General features: G+C 37.8%; 1 protein-coding gene and 1 pseudogene across 13 annotated transcripts in view; both read left to right on the top strand.

The window, feature by feature from the left end:
* INTS2 (integrator complex subunit 2) overlaps nucleotides 1-12,595 on the top strand; it is a 56,577-nt gene that overhangs the window by 18,791 nt on the left and 25,191 nt on the right. For 9 of the 12 annotated variants that reach the window (XM_086355630.1, XM_086355629.1, XM_086355635.1 and 6 more), the window contains exons 12-15: nucleotides 75-143; nucleotides 1,473-1,607; nucleotides 2,754-2,930; nucleotides 3,967-4,075. In XM_086355630.1, coding sequence (XP_086211756.1) covers nucleotides 75-143; nucleotides 1,473-1,607; nucleotides 2,754-2,930; nucleotides 3,967-4,075 — 490 coding nt within the window. Of the gene's footprint in view, nucleotides 1-74; nucleotides 144-1,472; nucleotides 1,608-2,753; nucleotides 2,931-3,394; nucleotides 3,657-3,966; nucleotides 4,076-12,595 lie in introns of those variants that run through there. The other 3 variants (XM_086355638.1, XM_086355637.1, XM_086355636.1) reach the window with 3 other exon arrangements.
* Nucleotides 5,248-7,958, top strand: LOC147352655 (glycine cleavage system H protein, mitochondrial pseudogene; annotated as a pseudogene). The gene has a single exon (XR_015146951.1). The product of XR_015146951.1 is annotated as a glycine cleavage system H protein, mitochondrial pseudogene (transcript).

The raw sequence follows: 12,595 nt of genomic DNA, 5'->3' as shown, positions 1-12,595 counted from the left end.
AGAAAAGAGCCTTTCTTTTCTTGTTTTTTATTGGAATATAATTGCTTTACAGTGTTGTGTTTTGGTTGTTTTAGATTGTAATTAAGCCAAGCTCCTTGAGCAGGATGAAGACTGTCTTCACACAGGAAATTTTTACTGAGCAGGTACTTGTTTTAACTATTATCTTAGGTACTTCTTTAACTATATTTTATAACATTCCTTGTGAGAAAACTTGTGTATGTTTCAGTTTAAGAGAATAACATAGTCTTTATATTCCTTTTTAGTTTCCAATGATGATTTATTTAATCTTTGAAACTTCTGTAAAGAAAAATCCTGTTTCGAATTTGTTTTCAAAGCTATTTATTACATAGAAAAGCGTGTGCTAAGTAAATTTGCTTACTTTGGAGACTTTGAGTAGATACCTAAGAATATAGTCTTAGATGCTGTTGACGGGGGTCTCACATGGGGTCAAAGTGTTAGGGGCTCAGTCGTGTCCAACTCTGCCAACCCATGCGCTGCAGCCTATCAGGCTTCTCTGTCCGTGGAATTCTCCAGGCAAGAATACTAGAATGAGTAGCCATTCTCTTCTCCAGAGGAACCTTCCTGATCCAGGGATCAAACCTGATCTCCTTCATCGCAGGCATATTCTTTACCGTCTGAGCTACCAGGGAAGTTCACTGACAATTGGGATTGTTAGGAGAAAAATAACAGAGATCTGTTTAAACCTTTTAGCTGTAAGGTGCCATGTCTAACTAGGTTATAGGCTAGAGTCTAAATTCCTTATTCTTGTATTGACTTGTTCTTATTTGGTCTCAGCACTTTTGTCCATGGGTAATACTAATAATATTTTATTTTTTCAATGATGGAAACTATTCTTTTTTTTCCTTTTTTTTTTTAAAAAAATTAAACTATAGATGATCTACAATATTATGTTAGTTTCAGATATACAACAAAGTGATTTGGTTATACATATATATGTGTATATATATATTTGTATTCTTATTTATTTTTTTTTAATTGAAGGATAATTACAGAATTGTGTTGGTTTCTGCCAAACATCAACATGAATCAGCCATATGTATACATATGTCCCCTCTCTCTTTTAAGATTCTTTTCTATTATAGTTTATTATATTAAATGTAGTTCTCTGTGCTATATGGTAAATCCTTGTTGTTTATCTGTTTTATATATTATAGTCATTGAGCCCAGATTTTATGATTCCAAATTTTGCATATTTTTTAACTTTACTCTAACCCCTGGCAGTGTATCTGTGTTTAGAAGTAAATTTTTAAAAAGTAGAGAACTTTACAAATTCCCATATGTGTGATGCCACCTCATCACTCAAAATAATTAAGTCATGTCATGATTGGTTTTTGTCACTCCCGCCAAAGGACCACATTAGTATTGACAGTTCACCTGGCTACTTCTCTCTCTTTCATAATAATTTTGTATCTGATTCTGTCATATGTATTGCTATTATTTTTCCCTTTTAGGTTGTCACAGCTCATGCAGTTCGAGTCCCTGTCACCAGCAACCTGAGTGCCAATATTACTGGATTTTTGCCTATTCATTGCATTTACCAGCTTCTGAGGAGTCGTTCCTTCACCAAACACAAAGTATCAATAAAAGTATGATCTTACATTTATTCTTCAAGCTAAAATCTGAGTGAATGCTTTTTTCCCAGTTCTCTTTGAGTTTGCAGACCTTGACTGTGGATTTGTATGTGAAAGGTTTTTAGTTACTCCTCACTTACATAGTTATGGTAATTAGGCTCTTAATTTCAGATTTTTAAAACAGTATAGCTGTTCAGTTATAATGTACAATAGTACTAATTCCTTTTAAATTCTCAATGATATTTAGCAATTTCATTAAACTTTAGTAAGAAATTGCCATTCTTTATACTTGGTTTTGTTTACCAAACTTAGAAGGTTGCTGGTTAGCCATGACCAGTATTTATAATCCATTTGTCACAAGGACTTCTAATATTAAGCTTGCACATATTTTGATATGTTTTCAATTTGTTATATAGTTGGCTATAGCAAACAGGTCCTCTAAAGAAAAAGCTTAACCCACAGGAGGTTAAAATAGAAAAAAATTTGTTTGAACCCTTTCTAAGAGGCTATTTTATTTATAAAGAACCCTGAACAACATATGCATTGCTATATCACATTTGATTGTCCTTGTTTTTATGATGTAGTGAAGTTATTTTCCATCTTGATTGTATCTTCTGCTTTTTATATTTTTTGCAAGTGAAGTAGAGAAGAATTAAGGGTCCAAATGCACCCCCAGTGTTTCTTCTTGGCCTGCATTTGTGCAGATAGTTAATCTCCCATATGTGGTTGTCAGAGCCACCTTCTTAATCTGTCTGAGGCTTGTTGTGAGAAACTATTCCTTTCCCTAAATGCCTTTCTGCTGTGGGGTCTTTTACAGCAGCATATATGGTGCTCTAAATATAGATATAAAAGGGACTTGACGGTGTTTTTCCCACTACTTAAAAACCAATAGATTAAAAACCTGAAGTCCAAACTCTAAACTCAAGCTGTCATTTTTAGGTTTATCTTCCATGGAATAATATTCTCAATTTTAGGAAAGAAAAATTGTTTCCATTTTAAAATCAAAGGCAATTATGAAACTGGATGATATTATTTAGCAACTGCTAAAAGTTAATAGTGAGTTTTACTTTTTCATAAATCATGTAAAATTATATGTGCTTGTAAAATTTTGCTTGCTTTTTCTTATTGCCATAATTTAGTGCCTGTCACCTTCTTTTCTAGGACTGGATTTATAGACAGCTCTGTGAAACCTCCATTCCACTCCATCCTCAGTTACTTCCTCTGATTGACGTGTACATAAATTCTATACTTACTCCTGCATCTAAATCTAATCCAGAAGCCACAAATCAGCCAGTCACAGAACAAGAGATACTCAATATTTTCGAAGGAGTCACTGGGGTAAAATAATGTTGTTTTTTTTTAACATTTATTGTTCATTTTTCTTTTATTCTTCACACTTACTCCACATTTTTCCCCAGATTATTAGAGGAGAACCACTTCTAGGTGGTTCTGAATTTAAAATGGTATTCAGTTCTTTAGATCACTTATGAATATTAAAAAATGGTATTCCATGTAGTTTGTTGATTAGGCACTTTTTGAAGAAGAATTTCAAAATCTCCATTTTAAAGTTTAAGGAATGTCTTGGAGGTTGTATGTTTAACAAAGGATTATGTGACATTTCAACACATTAAACTAGCTTCCTGAGAATTTAAGATATACCTAGATTATTTTTGGAAAATTTGGAGTAAATCTTTTTTTCTCCAAATATACTTAAATGTACACTATCTTTTTTTTAGGAATTATTTTCTTCATGGTAATTTCAGATAATACTTGAGATTCCTGTAAATGTAAACTTTTTTCAGAAGCAGCCCTGTCTTAAAAACTGTGAGGTCGCTCAGTTGTGTCCAACTCTTTGTGACTCCATGGACTATAGCCTACAAGGCTCCTCCATTCATGGGATTTTTCAGGCAAGAGTGATGGAGTGGGTTTCCATTTCCTTCTCCAGGGGATCTTCCCCACCCAAGAATTGAAACCAGGTCTCCCGCATTGTAGGCAGACACTTTACAGTCTGAGCCACCAGGGAAGTTTAAAGACTGTTAAGCATGTTGATTTTCTCTCTCAAGCCATCTCAAATTTAACTTAAACTTCACATTGTCAATTTGAGTTTAATGTGAAGACAGCAATAATTTCTCCCAGTTTCTTTAAGCTTGGGAGTAGCAACACCGAATAATCTATTTTGAGTGCTTTTACTATCAAAAAGTACTCATTGGAGCTTCCCTGGTGGTCCAGTGGTTTAGACTCTGTGCTGCCAATGCAGGGGGCAGGGGTTCTCCTGGTTGGAGAACTCAGATCCCACATACTGCCTGTTTTGGCCAAAGGGGGAAAAAAAAGCACTCGTGAAATTTAACGGTATTGTTTATAATATGACCCCCAGGGTGACAACATCCGCCTTCATCAGCGTTTCAGTATCACAGCACAGCTCTTGGTGCTTTATTATATTCTGTCTTACGAAGAAGCTCTCCTAGCAAATGCCAAGACTTTAGGTAAGTTGTGTAGAGGCTAGTGTTTCTGGTGATAGTTCATCTTATTTGCTTATGTTTTGTTACTTTCCAGGCTGCTATTGGAGAAGATAAGGTCAGATATTCCAACAAGCTCCAGCATCTTTCTGCAGTCTTTGCAGTGTTAGCTTTTCATACTCTGGTGCATAAGTTCATGTATGTGTGGGCATATAATCACTCCTGACGGCTCAGTGCTCCTTTTAGCAGGCTGAATTAATGATTAACTGAATTGTCTGTATTTTAACAATTTTAGTGACCTTATTGACGAAAGGTAAATTAAGACATAAACCTGTTGGTACTGAAATAGAAGGTTTTTTGCTTGATTTCAACCTTTTTCCTATTTTTCCTTCCATTAATATGAAGAGTAACAGTCTAATCAAAGCAGTAGGAAAAAAAACCAACAGAAGGGTTTCCTTTGCCATTAACGTTATCATTGAACTTAGGTACTTTGTATAATATCAGAAGGTCACATTTAGTATAGATAATATTAGTATAAAGTAGTATGTTTTCCTCTGTGTGAAAAAGAAAACTCACCTGTATTTTGGCTTGCTGAATGTAAGACTGAAGGCAGACAGAGAAGGGGGCTGTAGAGGATGAGATGGTTAGATAGCATCACCGTCCCAATGGACATGAATTTGAGCAAACTCCAGGAGGTAGTAGAGAACAGAGGAGCCTGGTGTTCTGCAGTCCATGGAGTTGCGAAGAGTCAGACATGATTTAGTGACTGAACAGCAACAACAGCAAATGTAGGTAATTCCATATTCAAAGCAAAAAGTGTCATTAAAAAGTAATAGGCGTGGTATAGATGATCTTATTTGCAAAACAGGAACAGAGACATAGACATCGAGAATAAACATATGGACACCAAGGGGGTAAAGGAGGGTGTTGGGAAGAACTGGGAGATTGGGATTGACATATTCACACTACTGATACTTGTATAAAACAGATGACTAGTGAGAACCTGCTGTACAGCACAGGGAACTCTACTCGGTGCTCTGTGGTGACCTAAATGGGAAAGAAATCCAGAAAAGAGGAGATACACGTATACGAATAGTTGATTCACTTTGAACAGTAGAAACTAACACGACATTGCAAGGCAACTATACTCCAAGAAAAATTAAATTAAAAAAATGTCGCAGGCATTGAGTATTATAATGCAGGGAGAATTCTTTTAAGGGATTGTATTTTGTCATGGCTGAGTGATTTTACTTTTTGAAAGCTATAAATTAAAGTTACTTTTCAATGTGTGGCAGAGGAATTTCTTTCATTTGTATGGAGTATTGTGTTTTAAATATACTGTGAATTTCTCAGCAGCTTTCTTTTCCTGACTACAGTTGTTAGGGATATACAGATGATATCCCACAACTATAATTATAGTCTGTCATTTGAGGGACAAGATGGGCTAATAATAAGCATTAAGTAATAGTCTCCCACTTTTATGTGTTAAGGGATATGACACTTGTGATTTAATAGATACTAGAGGATTGAGTTACAAGGAGGTATTCTGGGGAGAACTCAGACCATGAATACTGTAGTAGGGGACCAAGATACACTCTTAGTTTTTATTTAAATTAATGTCTAGCAAAAAAAATAATATCGGAAAGTACAGAGACTAGTATAGTCCACTTTCATGTATACACCAGGCAGAATTAACAAATCACTCAGAATTTTTAAGACTGGAAGAATCTTTAAAGATAATGACATGCTCAGTTCAACCCTGTGTTCAGGTGAAGCTGCTGTTCCTTATGCAATAGTCTGATGGATCTTAATTGGAAAGTTAAGAATTTCAGGTTTGGTGTACACTTTAGCCTGGATTGAGTCTTCGAAAAGGAACTGGGAGATTGTAGAAAAGTTATTAGGTTTTTCTTGGTCTTCCCTGGTGGCTCTGCAGTAAAGAATCTGCCTGAAATGTAGGAGACTACCTGCAATGCAGGAGAGGTAGGTTTGATCCCTGGGTCAGAAAGATTCCCTGGAGAAGGAAATGGCAACCCACTCCAGTATTCTTGCTTGAGAAATCCCATGGACAGAGGAGCCTGGCGGGCTATAGTCCATGGCATTGCAAGAGTTGGACACGGCTTAGCCACTGAACAACAAAATGATTAGGTTTTTCTAAGATTATAGGCAAAAGATGGTGGCTTGGACTGGTAGCAGTGTATATATATTTTGAAGAGCTGAGAGGTTTTGCTGATGAATTCATTAGATTTCAGAGACAGGAGCCAAGGTTGATGTGGATGGAGGCTTTTGGACTGAGCTAGACAATGGCTATCTACTGAAATAAATGGCAGGTTTGTGGGCAGTCAGGAGCTGGTTTGGGACACACTAAGTTTGAGATGTCTGATGAAGTGGGGATGTTTTGAAAATAGTTGTAAATGCTGGCCTGGAATTTAGATGAGATAAACCTGGACTGAAGCATTGAGATTCTTCAGCATATGTATGATATTTATAATCATGATATTAAGTAGGATTACCAAGGGAGAAGGTGTGGAAGGAGACTCGAGGGCTGTGATGTTCTGCATGCTAAGAGAAGAATGTTTCAAAGAAGAGAGCAAGATCACTTGTGTCAAATGATGGTGATGGATCAAGTAAGGTTAGGACTTAGGCTCAGCTGATGATCAGGTTTAGCTTGCTAGAGGTCCTTTGACCTTTACAGGACCTTACAGGTCCTTTTTTTTTTTTTTCCCCTCAGAATTAAAGCCTGATTTTAGTAAATTCAAAAGCAAATTAGAGGGGACCGCCCTGTCCCGCCCCGCCCCCGCCAGCCAGGGTGCTCTAGGTGCCCCGCGGAGACCCTCTGCACCCGTGCGAACATGGCGCTGTGCGCGGTGCGGAGCGTGCGGGCCGCGGTCGGCAGCCTGCGCGCCATCTTCGCACCCAGCATGCCCTGCTCGCCGTGGCCCTGGGGACTGCGAGCGGGTGCTGTCTGGGCGCTGCACACCGGCCCTGCTCTGCTGTCGGTGCGGAAATTCACAGAAAAACACGAATGGGTAACAACAGAAAATGGTGTTGGAACAGTGGGAATCAGCAATTTTGCACAGGAAGCTTTGGGAGATGTTGTTTACTGTAGTCTGCCTAAAGTTGGGACAAAGTTGAACCAACAAGAGGAGTTTGGTGCTTTGGAAAGTGTGAAAGCTGCTAGTGAACTCTCTTTTCCTCTATCAGGAGAAGTAACTGAAATTAATAAGGCTCTAGCAGAAAATCCAGGACTTGTCAACAAGTCTTGTTAGGAAGATGGTTGGCTGATCAAGATGACATTCAGTAACCCTTCAGAACGAGATGAACTAATGAGGGAAGAAGCGTATGAGAAATACATAAAATCTATTGAATGAAAATGGAACCCCTAAATAAACTACTTTGAAACAACTTAATCTAGCATAGTTGTCTTAAATTCCTGGTGGATAGATATTTAAAAAGCAACTTTTAGCAAAAGAAACTACTTACAACAATGTTTCCTGAAGAAAATACCCTTTAACTTTCAAATGATTTCAGGTAAACACTGTGCATCTTTTTCCACAGCTTCCTGTGATTTTTAGGCTAGGCTCCAGTTATTATATTCAGAATTCCTGAAATTATCTCTGGTAAAACTAATTACGAAAATTATGTAAGTCAAGGATAACATGGTTATCTTAAACCTTATATGACATTGTAACTTGCTTACAGCTATCCTTGGATTTGGGTCAAGATTATCTTCCCACTAGAAATAACTGCCAGTGGAGAAGTTTGTTAGTTGTATAGTGTCCAATGAAGAATATTACTATCTTAATTTTGCAATATACTGTGTTTGCTGGTGCAATTTTTATACAGTGAAGCAACAGCCTTGCAGGAGAATAAACAATAATAAAATATTCAACTTCTTAATCATGAAAAAAAAGGCAAATTAGAGGAGATAATACTAAACACAGTGAGTACAGACAGTTCTTTTGAAAAGTTGTAAAGAGAAGGAGGGAAATGAATGTGGTAATTGGAGAGGAAAATAAGGTCAAGAGAGGACTTTTTATTTTTTTTTAAGGTGAAAGAGTTAAGAGAATATTGTATACTGTTGGAAGTAATCTAGTGGAGAGGGAAGCTTTACGAGAGAATCCCTAGAGGGATGTCCTTGATAGGTGAGAGGGGACCGGGTGTGGAAGACAGACGGAGGGATTGAGCTTTGCTTGGAGCATTTTTTTCCCATAGTTTAAGAAATGTTTTCTTTTTCTAGCCTGGTTTCTTAGTCCAAAGGAATAAGTTAACTGCAGAATATGTCATAACATGAGAGAAGTTTTCTCTTCCACAGCCAAAAATGATGAGTATTCCGCCTCAAATTTATTCCTACCTTCGAAGTTGTGTTGTTTCAGTACCTTGCTAACTGGTCTGTGGTTTGGGGCTTTATAATAAACATTATTAGCAGGCACCAAGTAGCTGTTGAAGCTCAAATACAGGATTCCAACATCTGAGATAGAGCCAAGTATTAGAATATCATAGTCATTAAAAAAAATGTTTTATACATACATATTTTTTCACATATGATTTGTTTAAAAATATTTGTAATACAAGTGCATATATAGTGTGTTTAGTCACTCAGTCATGTCCGACTCTTTGCAACCCCGTGGACTGTAGCCCGCCAGGCTCCTCTATCCATGGGATTCTTCAGGCAAGGATACTGGAGTGGGTAGTTGTTCCCTTCTCCTGGGGATCTTCGCGACCCAGGGATCAAACCTGGGTCTTCTGCATTGCAGTTAAATACTGTATTGATCTAAAAGAACATGTGTAAGAAATAGCATAATAAATCCCTTGTACTATCCCTTTATTAATACCCCATTAAAATATGAGCATTGCCATTGTATTTTCAGTTTTTATACTTAAAAAAGGTTTCCTGTTTATTATATCTGAAAATTTTATTATTAGGTAAAAGTTTATTTTTATGTACTTTAAAAATTTTTTGATTTTATATTGGAGTATAGTTGATTAAATTAAAGGGCTTCCCTGGTGGTTCAGATGGTAAAGAATCCGCCTGCAATGCAGGAGACACGGGTTTGATCCCTGGGTTGAGAGGCTCCCCTGGAGAAGGGAATGGCTACCCACTCCAGTATTGCCTGGAGAATTCCATGGACTGATTAGCCCGATGGGCTACAGTCCATGGGGTCACAAAGACTTGAATGTGACTGAGAGACTAACACTTTCACTTTCTTTTCATAGTTGATTAAAAATGAGATGCTAGTTTCAGGTGTACAGCCACGTGATTCAGTTATACCCTTACAAGCATTACAGAACATTGAGCTGAGTCCCCTGTGCTATACATAGGTCCTTGTTGGTTATTTATTTTAAATATTTATTGAACATTTTAAATATAGAAGTTATATTTACATATTTTCAAGGTAAAAACAGTACTAATGAGTACTGAACATGTTTTATCAGCTTCACCTGTTTATCTGCTCCTAAAGCAGCCAATGGGATGCTAAATACAGTCTCACACTTAGGTAGCTTACTTGCTTAACTCTGTCCCTTAACATCATTTATTTTGTTTTTTAAAAATACTTATTTATTTTGTTTTTGGCTGTGCTGGGTCTTCATTGCTGCGCACCAGCTTTCTCTAGCTGTGGCAAGCAGGGACTGCTCTTTGTTGCAGTCCATGGAATTCTCCAGGCCAGAATACTGGAGTGGGTAGTCTTTCCCTTCTCCAGGGGTCTTCCCAACCCAGGGATCAAACCCAGGTTTCCCGCTCTGCAGTCAGATTCTTTACGAGCTGAGCCACAAGGGAAGTCCGAGAATACTGGAGTGGGTAGCTTAGCCCTTCTCCAGGGGATCTTCCCAACCCAGGAATCGAACTGGGGTCTCCTACATTGCAGGCGGATTCTTTACCAACTGAGCTATGAGGGAAGCCTAGTTAAAGTATATTTGTTTTATTTTTGGCTGTGCTGGGTCTTCACTGCTGCACACCCACTGTCTCTAGCTTGGCAAGCAGGGACTGCTCCTTGTTGGGGTGCATGGGCTTCTCATTGTGGTGGCTTGCGTGTGGCGGGGCACGGTCTCTCAGGCATGTGGGCTCAGTTGTGGCTCCCGGGCTCTAGAGCACAGGCTCGATAGGTTGTGGTGCATGGGCTTAGTTGCTCCGTGGCATGTGGGATCTTCCTGGATCAGGGATTGAATCCATGCCTCCTGCATTGTCAGGTGGATCCTTTACCACTCAGCCACCAGGGAAGCCCCTTATCTTCATTTAAAAACAAGCTCTGGCTGCTTTGTCTGCTTCTGTCCTGTTTCATATGAAATCTCCTTTGTCATCAGCAAACAAGATCTATCTTGTGATACTTGGAGACTGTAATGTTCAGGGGCTCTAAATTCCTGCACTTGAAGTTTTTCTTTGCACTTGATAGTTAATTATTGTCTTCCCAGAAGAAAGTTAACTCCACCTGCCTCTTTCAAAATTAGAAACTTTTAAGCAGACACTGACAGATGTTATTTCTTGGCAGCTTGAAGTTTCAGTACTGTAAAATCGAGTTTGACCAAAAAAGGTTCTAACAGTAATATGATCATCCTGTGGAGTAAAAGTATAAGAATTTTAAACTTATTTCATTATTTAGCTAATTGCTTACCTATCTTACCAGCTTCCCTGGTGGCTCAGACGGTAAAGCGTCTGCCTGCAATGCGGGAGACCCAGGTTCTATTCCTGGGTAGGGAAGATGCCCTGGAGAAGGAAATGGCAATCCACTCCAGCACTCTTGCCTGGAAAATCCCATGGACAGACTACAGTCCATGGGGTCCCAAAGAGTTGGACATGACTGAGCGACTTCACTTTACTTATCTTACTTAATGCAAAAGAACTGTTTTTTAAAATAAAATATTTATTAAAAGAGTGTTTTACTGAAGAAAATTGAGGAAGTGAGAAAAGTACAAAGACCAGAGTATAAACCACCCATAATTCTACTGCCCAGAGATAATCACCATAGAATTTTGCTAGGGAAAAAAACCCTTCAGTCTTTGTATGTGTGATAACCTTCATAAAGTTTGGAATCATAAGTTTTTAATCTACCCTTTTACTTAAGACTACACTTTAAGCATTTGGCCTATTACAGTACATTTTCTGAAACATGATTTTTAATAGCTGTAAAATATTTCTTCATAAATGTGTACCATTACTTAAAAATACCTTATTATTGGAGATTGTTTCTACATTTTGCCATTATAGAGACTGGCGGAATGAATATCCTTAGAACTAACTGTATACAGATATAATTATTTATTTCTTTAGGACAGAACTACTAAATCAAAGATTTTTGAATTCCAGTGTTTAAAAAATGAATTGTCATACTGTTTTCCAGATAGTTTTTACCATTACAGACATTCTGTAGAAGACATATGTATAAGACATTTGTATAGGATGTGAGTACCAATTTTTTTGCATTCACAATGATAGCAGTTGGGTGTTATCATTTGTTTATGGTATATTTTGATTATAGAATTCTGAGGAGAGGAGACGCTTTGAAAGTAAGGTACTAACATTATATGACTAATCACTTACATTTTCTTTTAGGATTTTATTTCATTTTTAAAATTTACATATGCCTTTAATTAATTTATGTATGTCCACCTCCCAGCAGTAAAAGCCCTGAGTCCTAACTACTGGACCACCAGGGAATTCCCTGAAATATTTTTTTCTTTTAAAATTATTAAAATGTAAGATTCATGAAGTTATCAAGTATGGGATACAGACTGGCTTCCCAGGTGGCCCAGTGGTAAAGAATCTGCCTACCCATACAGGTTTCAGTCTTTGGGTGGGAAAGATCCCCTGGGGGGAGGGCACGGCAACTCTCTCTAGTACTCTTGCCTGGAGAATGCCATGGACAGACAAGCCTGGCAGGCTACAATCCGTGGGGTCGCAAAGAGTTGGACATGACTGAGCACACATATGTGGATACAGATTCAGTTTAAAATTTTTTTTTCATTTTATGCATTTATTTATTTATGTTTGGTTGTGCTGAGTCTTCATTGCTGCGTGGGCTTTTTCTCTTGTGACGAGCAGGAGCTACTCTGTAGTTGCAGTGTGAGGGTTTCTCATTGTTTTGGCTTCTCTTATTGCGGAGCATGGGGCTCCAGGGGACTTGGGTTCAGTAGTTGTGCACAGGCTTAGTTGCTCTGTGGCATTGTGATCTTCCTGGATTGGGGATCAAACCCTTGTCTCCTGCATTGGCAGGTAGATTCTTTACCATTGAGCCACCAAGGAAGCCCCTACTTGTTGTTGTTGTTTTTAAATAATTGGTTATTTGTCAACATCACAAAGCGAATAACCTGTCATTTTCCTATTAATTTAGAAAGTTGCTCTGATGTATATTGAAGTTTTATTACAAACGTATGTCTGTTTTTTTTTTTTTTTGGTTAGGCATTTCCAGTCCCTTTCACAATTATTGTTCTTGTTCAATATTTCTGTCCATTTTCACGTATATAATCTTGCACATGAACTCTAAGATTTTGTAAAATTCCATAGAAGAAAATTATATTTGGATTTTGGTTAGAATTATGTTACGCTAGAATTAA

The sequence above is a fragment of the Bos grunniens genome, chromosome 19, assembly GCF_055505025.1.
Source record: "Bos grunniens cultivar Pamir isolate PY7600 chromosome 19, Bosgru_T2T1.0, whole genome shotgun sequence".
Lineage (NCBI taxonomy): Eukaryota > Metazoa > Chordata > Mammalia > Artiodactyla > Bovidae > Bos > Bos grunniens.
This window is presented reverse-complemented; position numbering and strand designations above follow the sequence as displayed.